At 32.0% G+C, this 22,326-nt stretch overlaps 1 protein-coding gene across 1 annotated transcript; it reads left to right on the top strand.

Annotated features, from left to right (window-relative positions):
* The first annotated feature begins 6,540 nt into the window (after positions 1 to 6,540).
* On the top strand, positions 6,541 to 12,820 carry LOC133198631 (sarcoplasmic calcium-binding proteins I, III, and IV-like). The gene is made up of 6 exons (XM_061334675.1): positions 6,541 to 6,649; positions 8,036 to 8,088; positions 8,867 to 8,972; positions 9,541 to 9,669; positions 10,516 to 10,628; positions 11,674 to 12,820. The coding sequence occupies exons 1-6, from the start codon at positions 6,592 to 6,594 to the stop codon at positions 11,911 to 11,913; spliced, it is 699 nt and encodes a 232-aa protein (XP_061190659.1). The 5' UTR covers positions 6,541 to 6,591; the 3' UTR covers positions 11,914 to 12,820.
* The last annotated feature ends 9,506 nt before the right edge of the window (positions 12,821 to 22,326 follow it).

The raw sequence follows: 22,326 nt of genomic DNA, 5'->3' as shown, positions 1-22,326 counted from the left end.
TATACTACCTGAGGATGCTTGCATATCAATATGACCAAACAAGGCTTTGCTGTTCTTGAGAGGAAGATTTTTAAAGTTTTTTTTTTCCTGTATATTCCTATGTAAAACTTTGATCCCCCTCTGTGGCTCCACCCAAACCCCAGGGGTCATGATTTGAACAACTTAAATCTAGACTATCTAAGGATGCTTACATATCAATATGACTAAACAAGGTTTTGCTGTTCTTGAGAAGAAGATTTTTAAAGATATTTTCCTATATATTTCTATGTAAAACTTTGATCCCCCATTGTGACCCCATCCTACCCCCGGGGGTCATGATTTGAGCAAATTTGAATCTACAATACCTGAGGATGCTTCCATACCAATATGACAAATCATGGCTTTGCTGTTCTTGAGAAGAGTTTTAAAGATATTTTCCTATATATTACTATGTAAAACTTTGATCCCCCATTGTGGCCGCACCCTACCCCAGGGGTCATGATTTGAACAAACTTGAATCCACACTATATAACAAAGGTTTTCTATAAGTTTCAACTTTTTTGGGCCAGTTCTTGAGAAGAAGATTTAAAAATATGCCACAAAATTTTCACTATTTCTGAATTATCTCCCCTTGAATGAGGGCGTGGCCCTTCATTTGAACAAACTTGAATCCCCTTTACCCAAGGATGCTTTGTGGCAAGTTTGGTTAAAATTGGCCCAGTGGTTCTGGAGAAGAAGTCGAAAATGTGAAAAGTTTACAGACGTACGGACGGACAGACAGCTAGACAGACGGACTACAGACAAAATGTGATCAGAAAAGCTCACTTGAGCTTTCAGCTCAGGTGAGCTAAAAATGGTTTCTTACTTAAATTTGTCGTCTGAATGACGAGTTCGAATCCACTGCGTGCGTAACGCGCCGGCAAGTGGTGACGTCCCATTCTCTAATGGACGTTAAACACACATTAATTTCGTTTCATTTTTTTCGACTCATATACGCTTCATTAACAATAAGTAAACATTTATATCATGGAAATGTGGAAATCTAACATTTAAAAAAATCACGTTTCACAGACAGGTAACCTGAAGACGATAGACACTGTAATTCTCTATGTAATCTTTAGAGACAAGGTTTTCAACAATCTGTAGGAATTCCCACGAGAACTAATTGTGTCCTTTATTAGAAATTATTATTCAAGAGTTTCTTGCTGTGTCCTTTTATTGGACTTTTAAATGTATGGATGACGTTTTTAACAATTGACATTTTCATTCATAAGTTGATTCGATATATTCCACTGAAGTGGAACTAAAAAACTTGGACATCTGTATTTTTGGAGAGAGAGAGACACGGATTGAAAACTAACTGCTACACTTTATGGCTAAGGTAATGACAAACTTCTATATCATCAACTTGCCTTATATATTTAAGTAGCAATATACCATTATTACCTACATAAACAGTATCTTTATGTCTCCCAGCTGATTCAATACGCAACACCATGTTCTACGTACGATCAGGTTCTAAAACAAGATAGGCTACTAACAAATACGTTGAAGTTTCAAGGGTATCAACAGTTTTGTATAAGTAAACATTCGCAATGGTCGGTATAATGAACTTGTTTGCAAATACAATCTATCGTTGGGTCAAATTTTGACTGACGTTTTTAATCTAAATTTTTAATCCATTCTTTTCAGATTAATATAGCAACAGATTACCTAATTGTTTATCAGATTAAAAACAAATGATCTCAATGTGGATGTGGCTGGTCGACAGGTGATGCTTTTTCCTCCATTACACGTTCCTGATCTCATCTCTGATGTTGTCCAGTGGTCCATGTTTGCTCTCAGTTTGTAATATTAAATGTGGAATTTGGAGCTTCAGTAGTGTTCGTCATCTTCATGCACATTTCATTTCTTGAACAGACCTTGCTATAAAAGATTTTGCAATAAAATTAACAAATGGAAATAATTTCACTCCCTTAAGCCTGTTTTTGAGTTACTTAAAAATTTGTTTTATGGGGGATTGCTGAGGAATTTTATTTAAATAATTCCTTATATGTGATACTTCTTATCATTCTATTGCCAAATAAAAACTTACATTCAACATCTAACAGTTGTAAAATATTTTTTTCCGATGTACGAACTTTATTGCTAGCACTATCACTCCTGTGTCCACTCTAATTGTTCCTTGATAAAATTTTAGTCAAATCAACCAAGTTATTTTATGCATGTAAGCACGTTCTTTGTTAAAGTATGGTTATACGTGTCAAACTTTTTCAAGTTAACTTATATTTATAACAGTCTCTATAGGCTTGATTCTTGAGTGCAGTAATGTATTTACCGGTATACACATATACATGTACCTTTTCCATAATGTATAAATGAATGCTGGTTTTAAATAACACGCGGAGAGAGAGAGAGAGAGAGAGACGTAGAGAGGTAAGCTTTAATCCTATAAAGGAAAGGTAACTCTAACATCTCTGTTTGAATAAAAGTTTGTCCTGCAGTATTTTATCCGATGGATGCTGAGGTTTGTTTGCGGATTGAAAGGAAAGTTAGATCGATATATTAATTTCATATTAATGATTGTGAAATGTAAAATTGTTCAAGCATAAAGTCTAATAAGTTAAGTATAATGTAGTATATTATGTACATCGAATGCTACACACATATTTGGTCTACAATAACATGTATGTCAGCGTTGTTTGCAGCTAATAATGGCATGTTGAATCCGTATCAAACAGGAAAAGGAAAAAATAACAGTGGGCCATCCTGGACCTTTCTTTTACTTTTTGGTACAACCCCCCCCCCCCCCAATCCTGAATTTTGCCAGTCCTTGACCCTACAGCAGCAAAAAGTGGAGGGGACAATCAGCATCTAAATGTAAGTTTACTTTTACAAAATACTATAATAGCTGTACTCAGAAAAAAGTGGGGAGGGTGCCTCCCTGTCACCCCCCCCCCTTCTACGGGCCTGAATAAGTGACGCTGTTAGTGCCATTTTTAACCATATCACTAATGGAGTTTGGCCACCGAACTGACACCGAGAAATCTGAGTGACATTTGTAGTTTTGAAAGTTTGAGTACATATAACATAACAATTTATACAACAATCCGTAACCTCATTGATAAAATGACAGATGTTTAGTTAAATATTCTTAAGTAGCTTCGACAAGTGAGCGCGTCCCTGCTATAGTGAAATAACAAGTTAATAATTGGTATAAGCGTAAATTTTATTTTGATAAATTTGCTTTGAGACTCAGAATATAATTCCGAATATAATTTTGATGAGATATAGACATCACACTGAGATAAGTAGATAATTTCTTAAATGTTGTTGCAATATGATTGATATATATTATTGATAGGATTGAAATTAACATTTTGCCACTTTCAATTTCAAAATTATTTGAAAAAATTCACTCGTGAAGAAAGCAAGTATTTAAAATATTTCTTAATCCGTTATCAATGAATGTTTGAAAGTTTTGAAATCTTCAGGAAAAAAGTAATTTTTTTTAATGTAATGTAAGAGTCTGAAATGGAATTAAGAAACGTAAACTCTACAGGTGTGGTACGTCTTTTTAAAACGTGGTTTCTCTTCGCTAAAAGTGTCAGAATCTTTATTTTAACAACTTTTAAGTGTATTTAAAGTAGATTCAAAATTTTATTAATTTATTTTACATTTAACAATCCGAAAGACAAACTCCTATGCTTTTCTTGGGAGGTGGGGGTTCAAAGGTCATTTTTTGTAACATTACTTTATACATTAAATAACACAGCAAAGTCGGGGGGGGGGGGGGTTCCGGACCACAAAATCTCCACCTAGATCAGCGCTTGCACATGGAGATATCGCCTTCCACTGCGTTTTCTCACTGACTCCGTTTGTACAGCAACAAGGGGTAGTAAGCCATAACAGGAACTGCTAATTAGAAAGATATATATATATATATATATAAATACCTCTTGAAACTCTCACTTGATCTGCAGTCTTTTCTGCTTCGTTGTGTTAAAATAAACAATTAATTAAAGCAGCAAAACTATTTTTTATAAAAAGAACGAAGTACTTCAAAGTTAAAGTTAAAAATTATTGAAAACAAAGTGACAGACGAAGAGACAGGAGGGTAGACGGAAATAAAAAGACAAAGAATTATATATTCCCCGTTTCTCCGTTAGTGGACAGTGAAACTCTTAGATCCACTCCTTTATTAATGACACGTGACTGACCTACCTTTCTCCAGTCCGGCCAATATTTTCACTTGACTGGATGTTTTGATTCTGCGATAAAGCTTCGCACCAAGGAAAATTTTCGGTAAGTTTTACTTTAAATTTCTAACTCGCAAATTTATGTTCTATATCATTTATTAATTTTGCATTGCTTAATCATATATAATCTGTTACTGCAGTGATGTAATTTAACAAATTTTCATCCCTGTGTTTTTATATTCTATATTGTCTTTCGCTTTACATGCGGCGCTGTCGTGCAAACCTAACAATAAATATTGAGCCTCAGCGCACATTGACTTCGCAGCTTAGCATAACACTACACACTAAAGAACACAAATGTTTTATATTTGTTTTGGTCATCAAAATGGATGAAGACCGTTGACCAGAGTTTATTAACACAACATATAATTGCATATCTTTGCAGTAGATATAAACACGATAATCTGATAATAACGAATAAGTTGCGAATATATTTCAATGCTCTATAGCATGGTTATCTAATATTGGCTTTTTGATATTGGAATTATTTTGATAAAGAACTAAATGAGCTTAAACTTTAAGATAAATTAAGGATAAAGTTGAGAAAAGAATTGAGAAAACATGATCTGTATGATTAAACTATTTTTCGTTATAGTGTCATAATAATTATTGTAACATGATTTTTAAAAAGGATATACATGATATAACAGCTTCTGACAAATCAAGGATGAATAAAGATGAATAAAACTAAAGCATAAGACCTTGATCTCTCTAACATAAATACACAGATAAAATTCACTTAACTAATCTGGAGCGGATCCAAGAAGGTAAAGAAATCCAGGTTCCTTATTTTAACCAACAATTAAAAAAAAGACTCAAATGACTCTTCTTTAGGTAAATATTCTCTACTATACGTGTAGTTTATCTATGTATATTCCCTAAGTTTCGGAACAAAAGTCATACTTTTAAGTAACCCCTGCTGACCACATAAACTTGTTTACTTCTTAAAGGTCATATCTTGACGGACAATCAAAAATGCCCTAGATTTCAGACCATGCGTATAATGTTGTCCGGTAGATTAATGGAGTCGACCAGCTAGAGTAAACAAGTTTTTGATCACTGTAAAAATTAGTTCCAAACTCTGATCGAATTGCCTGATGTACATGAGAGCAGTTCTAAACGATTATTCATTATCCAAAATCCATACACTTAGCAAAATTCGATGAGTAAAAGATTTGATTGATATTGAAAGAATACAATGAAGAAAATCAGAAGACCTCTAAGTCACATCTAACCCCCCCCCCCCCCTTTTACAATGACAATTTATCAGAGAAGATCTCTAAAATAATAGAATGAATACCCCCCAATGCCCTTTTTGTTTATTAAGAACTCAATGTCATAAAATTTTGCACCCATAATGCATAACAATTAGAATTTTACAAACTGTACATAGTGAACCTGCTAAAAATGCGTACAAACACGTGCATCTTCTCTGCACTCGTAAATTATTTATAGTCAGTTTTGCACGCTTCAGATATTTCAAACAACCGCAGCCTTGGAACTTGACCACATATGTATCCTTTTAATGCTATACATGTAAATTCAGTTGACTTTAATTGCAAAATGGAGTTTGACCTCATTATGAATTTAAATGTATATGTACTTATTATAACTTATATATACATGAACATCCGATTTGATATTGACAATAGATGTATTATAAGAGGCGTAAAGAAAGAAAATTTATCAATTCTTTAGGAGATTGATGATTAAATCCATCATATCTCCATCCCCATCAAATCTCTCTCTCCCTCCTCTCTCTCTCTCTCTCTGAATATTTTGACTAAGATACAACCAAAGTCCTCTAGGCTTGAATAATCACTACCCATTTTCTATCCTTTTCAATCCCTGATAATAGACGATATCTTGATCTTGCTGAATATTTCTTTTTCACGTTTTAATAGTTATAAAACCCAGCTATACTTGATACAATAATTTCCATTGAAAAATTCAATAGATATTTCATTAGTTCTTCTAAGAATTCGAAAAAAAAAAAACGATGAGAATTTTAATACCTTTCATAAACGTCTCTTCCACTCTTCTATCTATGAAAATAATAAAATTCGTGTTAAAAAAAACTTCTGGATCCGCCCCTGTTTGACTATTTCTTTTCTTTCTTTCAGGTATCAACTGTTTATTAACTGTAGTCAAATATGGACCCTCAAAAGAATTAACACCTACATCTATAACATGCATTAAAATATGACAACGCTCTGTAGAAAAAAAAAATTAAAAAAAAAAACCCACAACATCATAACTACGCAGGTTGTTGAAAATACTATCTAGAACGTTTTGGCCTTGAAAATAATCTTCATCCGGTGTGAGTGTACTTATATAATCTATTGTAGAAAAGATGGCTTTACTGTCACCATTTCAGAAAGAAAAACTGGAGTATTTCTTCAACTTTTTCGGTAAGTTAGTCATATAAATGAAGTTCAAACATAACATAGCGGGAAATTATATGATGCACAATTAATTGATCTAACAAACTTACTTATAGAACATGTTGAATACTAGATCTAAATTGATAATGTAAGTTTTCATTACAATATACAATGCAACAAATAAAAAAAATATTAAAATTTAGGGAGTATACGTATGTATCTTGCTTCTAAGAATTATATCCATATTACCCTAAAAAGTATGTGCAAGTATAAACAAACGAAGTAAAAGAGACAAATATTTGTTGGTAGTTGATTTATTAGTATTGACAGGCACGCAAATCTTGAACAGAGTGGTGGATCCAGAAATAAATATATGTATACGTAGAAAAAAAAAATAAATGACAATAGAAACATGAAACATAATTTAATAATGTTTTATTATATATTTGAACGTTTTCTTTTTGAAAATGTTACAACCATGATATTGAATGGGAAAATAAATCAAAGTTATTTTTAAATTCTCTTTCATTGGTGGTGGGGTGGGGTACGCGTGGTCGAGGGTGTGATTTTAGGTGAAATCGGAGGAGTGTTTGAATAAACTTTATATAGCATTGTCAAAGTTTAGAACATAAACCACTTTTCTCATCCAGTCGGCAATCACAAAGAGTTTATTAATTTCATTCCAGATATTAGAAGAGGTCATTTGTACATGTACGGTCTGCGTCCTTGACTTATTGTGAGATTACAAAACAAGTCATATTTGCTTTGCAGATTGCTGCACTGTTATCACAAGCTTTGAACACCTGCATAAAACGGCACAAAATGACGTCAACGTTTATATTAATCGCTCATTGCTTTTTTTCCACTGTTGCAAATTCGCCATTCATGATTGATTTTAAGATTTGGAAAAAAACTTGAGCAAATTTTGTTAGATGTTGAGTGATAATGGCTTTCAGTAATTAACAATCTTTTCTGCCAATGGATATTCCTTAGAAATATTAACGACGACGAACTGCTGTTCAGAATTTGTTTGAGGCATTAACAACTTTCTTAAAAGCAATCCAGAATTTAATTTAAAAAAAAATCCCCCCAAGAAAACACAGAGAGAGAGAGAGAGAGAGAGATGTAAAATGTAATATTATAAGAGAATTATATTGATATTTTTATTTGCTTAAGTCTACACATGTATAGAACCCATTAATTCTTTTGGTTAAATCACCTTTTATAGGTGTGTATGTGTTTGGGGGGGGGGGGGTGAGGTGGGGGGATGCGTTGGGGCACTTCTTTTTCTTTTATCGTTATTTAACTTAAAACTTTCTTTTATTGATATTCTAGAAATTAAGAAACATAAGATATGAGCATATGATTCTGACTTGTTTGCGCTTTTTTTATAACTGCAATGATATTTTACAGACTCCAATGGTGACAAGTTTATAGAATTTGATGATCTTGATGGGTTCATGAAAGTAAGTGAATTAACAGTAGAACTGATTAATTAAAATCACATTAGTAATTAATATGAAAAGATAATTATTTCAAACAATGTGTTCAAAAATTGTTTCTTCAGATTAAATATCCACTTCATTTAGTTTGTAAATCTCCAAAGAATACATGCATGGATCCATTTTTTCCAGGGGGTGGGTGTCAATACCTACTAAAAAATCAATCTCAGAATTTTTTATTTTCTCGACAAGCAAAAAGAAACGAAAAAAGTAAACAACTTGTGCAAATCCGAAAAACCTATTTCGTGTGTGGGGATGGGGTGGGGTGGGGGATCGCTTTCCAGTTACCATTTCTCCAGGGATTCATGTTTTCTAGGGAGGTTGCGTATTTTCTAAGGGGGGTCCACGGTCATCTTTTCCTTACCTTACAAAATTGAAAACTGAAGGGGGACCGGACCCTTCTGATTCCCCGCCAGATCAGCGTATGAAATAAGCATGATAAAGGCATGTCATGGTTCAGAATATCAAAAAGGGAGATTTGATTTCTCCGCAGTAATACCTCTGTTTATTTATAATTGAAATTTCACAACACATACGTCAAATTCATAAATTACTCACTTTATAACTTGCCGGGAGGCAAAAAGTCAACATTTATGAGAAAAAGAGGGTAAACAGAGGACACGCGATAAAATTCCTTACAATTTAGATCTGCGATTATAATATATTCTTTATTTTAGTAATAAAGATAGATTACCGTTACGCATGGCTTATTTTTAACGCTTGACTTTCTCTTGTATTGCAGAGGATAGTGGATTATACGGGATGGAAGACAAACTCCCCGGCTTATCACGAGATATATGGCGTACATGAAGCTTTCTTCGAGATTCTTATGGAGAAAACGGCACACAGTACGTCTGTAATGAATAGTATAAATGTATGATCTGATCACAGTTTCCGCTACACAAACCATTTACACTTGACATCATGTATTATTTTTCTTAACACAAAAAATCCCTTCCATGCAATGGGTAGGGGAATATATTTTTCTGTGATAAGAAAAAAATGTCGTCCAGTACGTTTGGCATCAAACTTCGTGGGTATATTCCCTTTCGTTGCTTTTCTCACATGTTGTACTGTTCAACAATTATACACTTTACTCAAGTATATACATGTCCTAGTATCATGAGTATATTTACGTCTTGTTTAAACATTGATCTATGATTTACTCTGTCTGAGGACTATTTCTTAATACGGAAATATAAATAATACCGATTTCTATATGTACATGTGCACAGTGTGATAATAATTAACATGTATATAATATTGGACCAGGCATGTTGAGGCGATAAAGACCTTGGATGAAAAAAAATCTTTGTCTGCTCTTTTTCAGAATATGACAATTTATTACATGTAACATGTTTGATTATATTAGAGACTTCTGCCATGTATGAATTATTTCTTTCATTTTGACTATAGAGAAGGTGACGTTAGATGACTGGTATAAGCTGTGGGCCAAGCTGATACACGGTAGTATGGGGATGCAGAACTTTCCGGTGTGGCTGAGACTTCTACCCAGGTCACTTTTCAGGATTAAGGACAGAGATCGTAAGTCTAATCTCGGGAGATCGTAAGTGCAAATATAGAGATCTTAAAACAGGAAGATCATAAGAGATTGTTAGTCTAAGGGAGCTCATAAGGGATTATAAGTCTACTCTCGGGAGATAAAAGGTAGATCGTGAGTGAGAAATAAAGAGATCATAAGACTAAACTCGGGATATCGTAAGAGGTTTTAACTCTATGCTGAGGTATTGTAATTATTAAAAGGGGAGATCGTAAGTCAAAAATCGGGAACATGTAAGAGATCGTACGTCTAATTTTGAGGGATCATGAAAGTACCAAAGGGAGATTAAGTTTGCAATAAAAAGTTTGAATTTGGGAGATCGTTATTGTAGGGATTATTGTATGAAGATTGTTAATGTTATTGGACAATACATAGATTATCATCAGAAAGAGCCAAAGAAATCGTAAGTCTAAACTCTGGAGATCGTAAGTTTACAGTAAAGGAGATTGTAAGTTTAGGAAGATCATAAACCGTGAGATCATACGCGGTCATATTTCTAGTCCCTGGAGAGTATAAATAAGAAATTGTTAGTCTAACTCGGGGAGTTTCAGGAAAATCTTAAGTATATATGATACTGAGAATCTGTATTTAAAGCCTACTCGGTGGGAACGTTGTGCAACGCATACAGTGTTTGAAAATGGGAGATTGCAAGTCCAACAAAGAGAGATTACAAGTTATCAAAAGGAAGATCAGAAATATATAACTTGGGGAGGGGTAATTTACAAATTCCTTTTTAGTAGAAAAAATGAAAGATTTTTCCAATATATGCTTGTAATGATTATTCAAACAAACGAAAATGACCATGTGCAAAACCTAATTTCACTTTCCAGAGGACGGGCTTATTAAAGAAGAGGACCTAACAGACTTTTACTCAAATTTTGTTCAACTGGAAGACGCAGAAGCGAATGTGGTCGCCAAGAAGGCATACGAACTCATGACAGACGTAAGTCTCACTACTCTAACTGTTATACTAGTATAATGGGAATTTGAAATGTGGCAGGTAGGTAAGTTCGTTTTCAGTAAGACGAGACAACTCATTGTTGAAACAACCTGTCTAGAGTTTGGAGATGGGGTAGGGGGTGTTCGATTTTTCTCTGGTCTGCCAGAATTTTCCATTTTGTATTGGGCACCATGTCGTGCTCTTTACACACGTTAAATATGAAGAGAAAATAGAGAAAAGCTTGTTTAATATCCCCAGTTACAAATCGAGGATATTAATTTTACGATCAGTCATAATTTTGATGAAAAAAGATTATGTATTTAGGAAGTGACAAAGTTTGAAAATGCGTATATTCAAGCAGCAATGTGTGAAACGAAACTTTATGACAAAGGAGATGATTTCAGCTTTTTCATCGACAACTTTCCCTAATTATCTAGTAATATACCTGCTTATACCACAATCACCTACATATGGTGTTTATGTCTCTCAACGAATTCGATTTTCAAGAATATGTTCTGAGTACGATTCATGTTTAATATGAGGCAGGCTACTGACAAATAGGTTGATGTTACATTGTTTTCACCTTTCTCGTTTAAACTCAGCATTTCACAGATTTCTATGATGATCCTGTTTGCAAATACAACCTATCCTTGGGTTGAATTTTGACTACATTTTCCACCAATAAGTAGGCCATTGTCTTTTATACCGTTTTGACTTCTTAGTACGGAATACTCCGTTACCAGATCAATATATAGGGCTCACGGTGGTTGTGACCGGTCACCAAGGGAATGCATACTCCACCTAGGGAACTATCTCTAGGGTTTCAGGGGTCCCCGTTTTTGCCCTGTTCACGATTCGTTTTGTTTACTAGAAGAGTTTGATCACTGTTTGTTATCATCACCTTTTTTCATTTAATGCTTAATTGTAATTTTTGAGCAACGTTGCATATACAGATATAAGAATACCAAATATGTTCCTCCTTTTTTTTTGGGGGGGGGGGGCATGTTTCAATGCAAAATATTACATTTATAATTGTTTTCTATCTCAGTTCGGAAGGTACCCGCTAAATCTAGCCAGCTACGAGCAGATTTTCGCCAACTTCCTCCTCGGTAAAACCCCTCACGGTCCAGGCCGATTCATCTTCGGCTGTTTTGAACATAGCACACACAGAACCAAGTTCCAGCTAATAAAGGCCGCTAATGACGATGAGGTGGAAATTCCTGTTGAAAAGATAAACACGAGGCGCGGATCTACGGATATTGTAAGGTTAAGACTGAAAAAGGTGTAAGAAAGAAGATCATTAAAGACTTGGGCGCGGATCTACTGATGGTGTTGTGTAAAAATTTAAAAGGTAAAAAGTTATAAAAAATTCGAAAATTTTTATGATATCAATAGGAAAGATATTGAAGTTAAAAGTTTCTTTGCCTACATAAATATATTTGTTGCAAGTACTACATCTAATGCTCTTGTGCTTGTGTTGTTTTAAAATACGCAAAGTTTCACCCAAAACTTGTGATAATGGAATACCAATATTGTGTTTTCATTGACAACATACATTCTGTGACATCATTTCTAGCTAGAATATGTGAAAATATTGCGCTCTTAAAAAAATACATAATGATATTCAAGCTCTGAAAAATTCGTCTTTTTTTAAAAAGACGAAAAAAGATTTTTTTTATTAGGGCCCCGCAAGGATTTGCGGGTGCCCTATAGTAATCACTCTGTCTGTCTGTCTGTCCGTCTGTCATTCTTCCGTCCACAAATTTTCTGTTTTTTTTCTAATAACTTTTTTTTAGGGTTGACCAATTAAGTTCAAATTTGGTATGTTTGTTGAATAGGCATTAGACATATTTTGATGCTAAGTTTGGTTCTCTATGTCATCTGGTTTGGAGCTGGGGTGGTGGGGTAGATTCCTTAACTTTATATAAGAGTGAATCGGCAAAGAGAGATAACTGCTGAGAATGTTCCTATTGTAAACTATGAAAGGCTGCAATGAGTCTCTTGGGATTAATTAACTTTTCTCTTGAAGAAAATCCAAAGCATTTATCTTTATCTGTCACATTGAGATTAATTAACACCTCTGTCTGCAAATGAAGTTTGTTTTGAAGTTAAGATCAATTCTGAATGATGTTTACATTCTCTGATATGTGGATTTAAATAATGTTCATACTTTATTTTGGTAAAATACACAATGAGTTATTTATGATTTTGTTGAATTCTAAAAACAAGATATAGATAAAGATATCTTTTTTATAATTATTTTCTTTTTTTTTCTTTTTTTCTTTCTTTTTTCTGCCTTATGTAAATTCAAGAATACTATTTATTTTAAGAGGTAATCGGATAATAACCTCATTCTATCATTGCTGAAAAAGTTCTTGTTGTAAATTTAGAAGAAAAGGTTGAGAGAGCAGTATAATTAATCCCCTGGGATTAATTATCTTAATGGTCGCAGAAAATTTTAGAGGGTTGAGTTTCTGTCACTTCAAGATTAATTAACACCTTTGTCTGCAACTGATGTTTGTTTTGAAGTTAAGGTTAAGCCTGGGTGATATTTGCATTCACTGAAGACTGGCATTTCAGAAAACAAATGCTTCATTCTTCTTTAAATATACATTTAATTGAGTCATTATAGATATGATGTTTTACTGCCTTATGTAAATACAAGGATGCTATTTACAGGTTGTTGGATATTAAGCAGTTGCTATTACTTATTCTTCTTTATATATTTTTAAATTTTTGTAATCAAGTAAAATTCTCATCCCGTAATCTGCACCCTTATATATCTACCCCTCAGCGGGGCCCTTGCTGACTGGTCAGATTTCTAGTTTTAACATATAATTAAGGCTAAATTTTGGTAGAAAGGTATAATGTTAATACAAATGTTTTAAAATTAATTAAAGTTTTAAAAAAAGTTCGAAATGTTTTTGTATAATTCGGAATTCTTTCAGAAATGCATCCATTTTGCCTCATATATAAATTTTATCTTTATTCACGATTTATATAACCTCAATTATTGTTGTCTGTTCCAATATTTTTTAATGATATTTTTAAAATTTTATTTTATGATCTGAGTTTTTTGGAGGATATATTCCTGTTAAGGTCTAATGGTGTATGAAAAAGCATTTTTATGCAATGCAATCATTTTTAATTTCTTTGAATGTGAACATCTTGAAACATTAATTTAATTATGTTACACATATACTGTTCAGTATTCCTCAAAACCGCTCAATTTTGTTTATTTTTTGGTTTATTATTTTTAAAAATATAAAAATAAAATGATTTTTTGAATTTGTTTCTTATGTACAATCGGATTTTTTTTTATAGTCAAGTGTTGTTTTAATTTTTGAATTGTTAATCAAGTAAGATCTGATATATTAATCGTTTTGATTTAAAACTTTATGGTTTGGTTATATTGTATTTATAAAAAATTGTATTGTCATTTTTCACACGATTTCAAACTAATAATTTTTTTTTAAATTGATAAAACAAAACAAATGTACAATGTTAATACAGTTTTCTTTTTTATCATTGTTTAAGCACTTGCCTTGCTTCAGAAGAAAAAAAAAGTTACCTTTATTTTATATATTCATGTATAATAAACGCATTCCTGAGATTTTGTTAAAGATATTTCAATGTATATTATTATATGCATGAAATTGCTCTTAAATATTTTTAAACAGAAACCAGCATGATTTCCACAAGATGAAAGTTTTCCACAAGAGACATGAATACTAAACTGTTATATGATAAGACGAAAGCATTTTCCCCTGAAAAATTTAATTAATGAATATGCATGTACTTAATTAGGTATGCAACTTTTGTAAAAAAAACAAAACAAAACAAAAAACAAAAAACACCAATCTGATAAAATAAGGTCCTTTGATCCGCTCACATAGATCGCTACGTAGCGGTCTATGTGAGCGGATCAAAGGATCTGATTTTAATCAGGTTGAAAGCGTGATTACATTGTTCCTCTGAACCTTAAATTTTCTCATTTATTTTATAATAACCTTTGTTACAAAATTTTGATATCATTACAAGGATAAAAAAAGCAAAATTCAATGCACCCCCACCCCCTAAAAAAAAGATTGGATGAGACAGTTGAATCTCGTTAGTCATAAATTACTTGTAAGTATTTTTTTCCTTTAAAACAAATATATGTATGTATTCTTATTAGAAATGACTAGTAAAATAAATCCATATACATTTAGATTTTATTTCTATGCCCTGCTAATGACAAAGGTATAAACTTGAATGTCATTCAGAGTGGCCCAGACTTTCACTACATTGGTTAAAACCAAATCCCTAACGACTATACTCAGATAAAATGTGTGAATTTCAGTATATTTATATATCATACATTGTGTCTTATGTAGATTTTGCATAGAGATGGAAAGGGTGTTCAGGTATACTTTTTGATATGTATATGTAGTTTTGTTAATCATAGCGAATGGTGTGTTAACTAAAAAATTGCAAAAGATTCAGTAAAAAATAAAAAAAAAAAATTGAAATTATTTTGTGTTATTTGTTTCATTAATTAAACGCTGATTTCTGCTTTAAAATCGATACATGCAGAGTTGTGCTTTATGTACAGATACAACCTACGGGAAGTAACTGCAACCGAAGACTTGCGAATTTATATTATTATTGCTTTACAGAGTTCTTCCTCTTTATCGTTTATTGCAATACGTATTTAGTTGGATGGATTCAGTCATAATTTTCGAAAGGAAATCAAAAGAAACAATACTGAAGTTGATGCTCTCATTAGACATCTATACCCGCGCGTATCTGTTAGCCTCTAGATATACTCTTCTTCGTACCTGGATGCCTAGCGAAAATGGATATTTTATAATTTACAAACATATGTACATTGTATATCAATCTGAGCATAGAATGCTCAGGTAAGCAGGCGCCCAAAGGGTCTATTTTGATATATTTCGTATAAATTCACTACCAGTCTGAGAATCCAGAATTTAATGAAACATCTGTTTAAAAGGAGTTTCGGAAAGAGGATTTCTGTGAAAGAAATAATGAAAAAGGCGAAGAAAAATGTTGCGCTTCATAATTGGTCTCCCAGATAAAAAAGAAAATTCCAAAAATCCTATTCTACAAGACACCAGCAACCATATTCCAAAATAATAGTTTTGGCTACTGCTTACAATGTGAGAGAAAGTCCTGGAACATGGAGAAACGTGTTTATAGAGAAACGTGTTTTTCGGTCTTTAATAATAATAATCATCCCTGCAAAAAAAAAAAAAAATGAAAAACAAGAACAAAAAAACCTTTTTGCACATCTAAGAATTTAACACCATCAATTTGACATATTAAAAAATACGACATGGCTACTGCATAAAAGGTAAGAGGAGTTCTATCAAGACTGTATATTTTTTTTGGTTAAAAAAGTCGTTTGTTGGCCCCAATGTTTTGAATCAAAAATGTGGTTTGTCGGATCCCAATTGGCCTTTTAAATAAAAATGAAAATCCCAAAACCTTATTGCATATCTACAGGATACCACCAATCAAATTCCAAAGGATGAGCGTTCCAAAAGCGTTAAAGGGCGTTTTGGGATGGAGGTTTTTTGTAGAAAAAGGTAGTTCTTCGACCTCCAATTGACCATCATGATGAAAATGAATATTCACAAACGCTATTGCAAATCTACAGGACACCACCAATCACATCCCAGAAGATGAATTAGCTACTGCTCAAAATGTAAGGGGGAGATTTGGGAAGAAGATAATGTGACAGACAGATGGTCGAACCGAGATACCACTAATATACTTAACCTATCTTTAGAAAAACATGTAGTTGGAGGAAATCCCTGTTCCTGCCTCTTCCAAGCTAAATGTCATAATTGGGGGGGGGGGGGAGCCCGGTAATTGATCTAAGAATCTCTCTTCTTTGTTTTAGGGATGTATTGCAATGATAGATACCAGGAACTTGTAATATTGAATATCAAAGTTAAAAGTATGACCGGTCGACAAGGGATGCTTACTCCTTCATGGCACTTGATCTTACCTTTGATGTTTTTTAGAGCTTCGTGTTTGCTCTGCTCCCAATATGTATTGTTTCAATGGACTTTTGAGCTTGATTGCTGTTCGTTATTTTAATATGTCATTGCTAAGATTTAACTTAAAAACTTAGCTAAGCTTAAACTCAAAAATGTTCATGATATCAATGATAGTATTCTACTTAATATTAATAATAAATTCTGTTTAACCTTAAATATTATTGTATATTTAAATATCAGTAACATTATGGTCTGGCAGTTAAACGTAGGAAATGGCATTATTTGTTTGTGTTTGAAAGGGAAGTTAACGTTGATAAATATTGTAAATAGATATTCATGATATGAACCTGGAAGTATATTCGTCATATATATGTGTTAACATTTATATGACTGTGAGTAAAGACTTTCTTTACAATGGAAAGGTTGCTTTCTTAAGTATTTTGACTTTTAAACTTCGTCATCTACTGTAATTAAAGTTCTCGAAAAACGAAGCATTGCTGTTCCTTTCTCGACCACTTGTGAAATGTATCTAAATGAAATATTCTATGTACAAGCATATATGAAAATGCAGTATCTTATATGTTTACCAAGGAAAGATAGAAATGAAAAACAATTTTGAAAGTAAAGAGAAATAAAACAAAATTACGATTAGTTTTGAATTTTTTTTTACTCATTTCTAGCTGATTTAAGGACAGGTTATACAAACATACTTAAAAAAAAATCATGAAAATAACAAAAAAAAAAAAAACCAAAAAAAAAAAAAAAACCATGTTTTGATAAGTAATATGAATAATTCTAACCGCGTTAAATTTTAATATTTCATTCAAGGTTTCACAATAAAAAGTGATAAAAAGTTCTATAGATTTATAAGGGTGACGGCAAAATGGTAGAATGTTGAACATCATGGAAAGTTTTATAATTTCCTTATATGTTAGAAATTCAACACTTGCATCGATATCATTTACAACCAAAATATGTCGAAAACATAATTATCAATCCAGGCTTCCTTTTTTTTTTGTTCGTATCATTTGTCCTTATACAAAGAAACAAGAGTCATTTGGAATGATTTATTTGATAATTTTCCATTATGATTCTTATTTCGTATAATTTAAAGATATTTTTGTTTGAAGTAATGCGATTTTACATGATTTTAAGAACAAAAAAAAAAAAAAAAAAAAAAAAAAAAAAAAAAAAAACCAGAAAAAAACCCCTAGATTAATCTATACTTCGTCAAAATTACTACTATAATTTATATATAACTGAATATTTTACTAACCGTTTATCTGATATATAATAGAATCCAAATGAGATATATAGAAATTACTTTAAACATTTAAAATTTGCACTTTTCTCTTTTGGTCTCTCTCTCTCTCTCTCTCTCTCTCTCTCTCTCTAATAGCTTTTATATTCTCATTCCTCTTTAAAATCGTATCAAATTGTGAATATAATTTCATAATTTTTTCTTCCACAGTTTAAAGTGATATATCGTACGCGTGATTCAAGTACGGTATCTGGTATCTGATGATGAAAGTCATATAAGGAAATATCATTAGTCTGAAGGCATTAACTTCAAAGCTAATCAAACACATCTTTCTTTGAAGTTGGTTGTAAAGTTATCCATTAGCTACTATAAGAGTTATGTTTGTATATGGATAATAATTTTCATCCTTGATTAAATGAACGAGAGAATTTACAATCTGAAGGACACATCTAAAATAGGATTTGAGATCGAGTCTTCAGAAAGATTTATCAATTAAATGAACTGAAATTCATTTGATGATGAGGTGATCCCAATCCCACCTCTGATGTTTGGAGGTCCGTGTTTGCTCTGCTCCTATTTTGTATTGTTTGATGGACTTTAGAGCCTAAATACTCTTCGTTATCTTCATATATTTCATTGATAAAAATTAACATTTACAGAATTCCTCTGTATATGAATATGGCTGGGGGAAAAAGAAAAAAAAAGTTTAGTTAGGATGGATCCACGGGGAGATGTCCAAAATTAATTTCAATGAATTTTACAATGTGAATTAAATTATGCTAAAAATTTGAAAGAGGGAGGACAACCATGTCCCTCCAACACTCAAGCTTAATATGTCAAAGATTTAAAAAAAAATTTAAGGGTGGGCCGGGGGTGAGGGTCGGGGTTTGACTCCACTTTTTCCAAAATATTTTTTTTCCCTGTTAATTAAGAATGAAACTATTCATTGAAAGACCGGTTAACCCCCTCCATTTTTTGTTGCAGTGTACATGTAGCTAAATCCTCGCTATTGATGTATTAATATTTTATCATTGTCGGAAAAAATTGGACCCCTTCTTCCCAAGAAATAGTTTTTTCTTGTTTGGACAGTTCTATCCACCTTTTTATGCTTGTCATTTTTTTTTTATGTCAGTCGGCAATCAATGTTTTGCCCTCCCCTTTCAAAAGCAATATTACATGCCTGACGAAAATAACTTAAGTATTTCCTAAGGTTTAACTTTGACAAGAACTACAGCAACAACAAAAACATCTTCGTAAATGCCCAAAATATCAATAACGTTTCCACCAGACATGTGCTATATGAATTTAGTTTAACCTTAAAATTATTAGCTTATAAGCTCTCATGTCGGTATCAATATTGTACAAGTAGCTAAACAGCATTAAACTTTCATGTTTGGAAGAGACGTTGATTGATAAAAGTTGTGAATATACCTTGATAGAACCAGAAAGTATATATGTTACGTACTTTTACACATTTATCAAGTGTCTTTAGAGTGCTAGACCTAGTGTCTAAGGTGTTTTCAAGGGTAAATTAAAATGCGAAATGATGTGCAGTTTTAGCTATTTGTGTTTTTGTTTGAAAACATACTATTCAGTTCTTTATAATTTAAAGAAAAACGTTTTATTGAGAATGAATAATTCAGAAATTTTCCTATTTTTGACTGTTATCTTTTTAAAATTTATTCTTACAAATGTAATAATTACAGAAAACCTATGCGGGGCGATGTCCTTTATTTGAGGCATTACGCTATTCAAATATTTTGTTGAGATTGTATAATATTTGTACGTCTGACAATTTAAGATCTGTTAAATTGCATGATGTTCCTTCTGTACTGTTATTATAGTGTGAGTGAATAAATTGAACTTGAACTTGGATGAAAACGAAAATGCCTGATGAAACTTAGTCCTATTATTATCACTTACAATTGTGACTAGTTGATGGCTCACTACTCTGTAATCGATAATGAAGTTAATGATGGAAAAGTAGTTGAATAAAATAACATATAAAATGTTTTTATCTAACAGTATAATAGAATCTGATTTAGATACATCATGCGTTGTAGCTTGTTAGTTTGAAAAAAATATAGGGTATAATATTAATATATGTTAATCGTTTGATAAAATTTACAGAAGGAAAAATCATAACTCTTGGGAATTTAACTTCACACAATACTGTGAAGTTATATATTTCTTAGTTTATTTTATAGTTCATATATTTCTTCGAAGCTGGTTTAATTCATTTGACGTTAGTTACTTTTAATTTTTTACATGTATTTGTATATGGATTACCGTTCTCATCCTCGTTGGAATAAACGAGAGAGTAATTTACAATTTAAAAGGCTTATCTGAGGAGATCTGAGAGTTTTACAAATCTTATATACATTATACCTGTTTCCTTGTTGGCTGCTTTTGAGTAAATGACGTATACAAATATACTTCTTACTTCTAAAACTTCTTAATTTGGACTTTTGAAGCCACTATCTATTCTGTACATGCTTATTCTGTTTATCATTGGTCGCTTCAGAAGCCAATGTATAATACATCAAATATAAAACACACTTTCTCTACTAAAAGGGCGCTGTTGAAGCTACTTCCTCATCCAAACATTTAAAAACAAAATTAAAATGAAAAAATAAAATTAAGGAGATAAAATGTTTTGATTTTTAAATTTTTTTAAAAAGATATTTCTTCACGAAGATTTTCCAGGTAAGCTCTTCATAGTTACCCATCTTTGTTTTATATTTTAAAAAATAATCTATGAATATCTTCGTAACGTATGTAAGAGAAGATTATAGCAATTTCATTTCTATAACTTATTTGTCATTTTATGCTTTATCAAATACTGTTGTATATAAAAGAAACATATAAAATGTAATATTTACATACGATTTGTGTAATATTCCTTATACAAACATTTTTTTTAAATGAAAATAACACAATTCCTTGTAATATAAGTTAATACTGCCACCATTTTGATAAAGAAATATTCCCTAAAAAAAAAAAAAAAAAAAAAAAAAAACAATTATTTTTATTGATAAACTGCGATACTGTAGTGAAAAAACCAACAGACCCATTAAACAGCAGGTCTTACTATATAAAGTCCTCCTCAGCAAAATTTTACCGAAATAAAGTATAGTTAACTAACTTTATTCAGGATATAACTTTGGGCAATACAGCCCATCAGTTTACAAAAATAACATATAATAACATACATTACAAAATTTAAGACTCTCAGTGAGCCTAGATTGGGGGTGGGGGGGGTGACCCCTGGTCAAGTGTTCCTCAGTCCCACACTTCCACTCATTTATGGTATACAATAATATATTGAATAAAGCAGTACAGTACATAATTCAAAGTTATAATACAATATATAGCAATGATGTTTTAATGTACAGACATCTGAAAATATAAACCTTACACAGACAGAAAATAGGTTAACCTGATAGATCTTCGTTACATTATATTAGAGCATAATGGATATATTTCCCTAAACCAACCAAGGTAGATATGCGGTTGGTACCCAAACTAAAGGACAGATATTAATATATCTTTGATACGTAAATTTGATAATTTAATTACAATACTTTGGAAATTAACTATTGGTGAAAATCAATTTTCTGTGAAATGTTACACTGAAACGTGAAACGTTCAAGAACTATTTTTGACAGAGCATAAACACCTGATAAATAACATATCAATAATTGGAATTTTAGAATGAATGTGGTGATACCGAACAGTATTCAAGCTCAAAGTCCATTAAAACAATACAAATCAGGAGCAGAACAAACACGTGCACGGACCTCCAAAAAAATCAGAGGTGTGATCAGGTGCCATGGAGGAGTGGGCATCCCCTGCCGACCGGTCACACCCGCCGTGTGCTCCTTGTCATAATAATATTAGAATAAATATGGCTGGGCAATAATACCGATATTCCGGTATATTGCGGTATGTTGAAAAAAAATCGTATTGCAATACGTTTTTGTAATACCGATATGTCAGTAAAATAGTTGGACTGTGGAATTCTATCATAAAATATAAAGACAATTTGTCAGAAAGGTTTGCAATCATGCCAAATAGTAAGACAAAAGCTGCCTTATGGGTGTACATGTATTTAGTTGCATAACTGTAATTCAATCAAATAGATATCTTTTATTGGTTATTTATCATAGCTATGTACATTCTACATGTAAAAGGCAGTTAATATGACAAGAAAATACCATTTAAAATTTTAGTTGAAAATATTGCAATTCGAATCGCAATACAGTTAAAAATATCGCAATACGAAATCTCTAGCCAATACCCAGCCCTAAAAATTAATATTTAAAAAATACAAGTAAGCTGTCCTATTCATATATAAAACCTAATCAATTTATTGAGAATTGCTATCAATGAAGCATAATAGTTTAAATTTCATAGTAAAATATTTTGATTG

This window comes from Saccostrea echinata, unplaced genomic scaffold (genome assembly GCF_033153115.1).
Source record: "Saccostrea echinata isolate AGI-Se365-2 ecotype Australia unplaced genomic scaffold, CSIRO_AGI_Sech_v1 ptg000033l, whole genome shotgun sequence".
Taxonomy (NCBI): Eukaryota; Metazoa; Mollusca; class Bivalvia; order Ostreida; family Ostreidae; genus Saccostrea; species Saccostrea echinata.
Note: the sequence above shows the minus strand (reverse complement) of the source record. Positions and strands in the feature narration are given on the sequence as shown.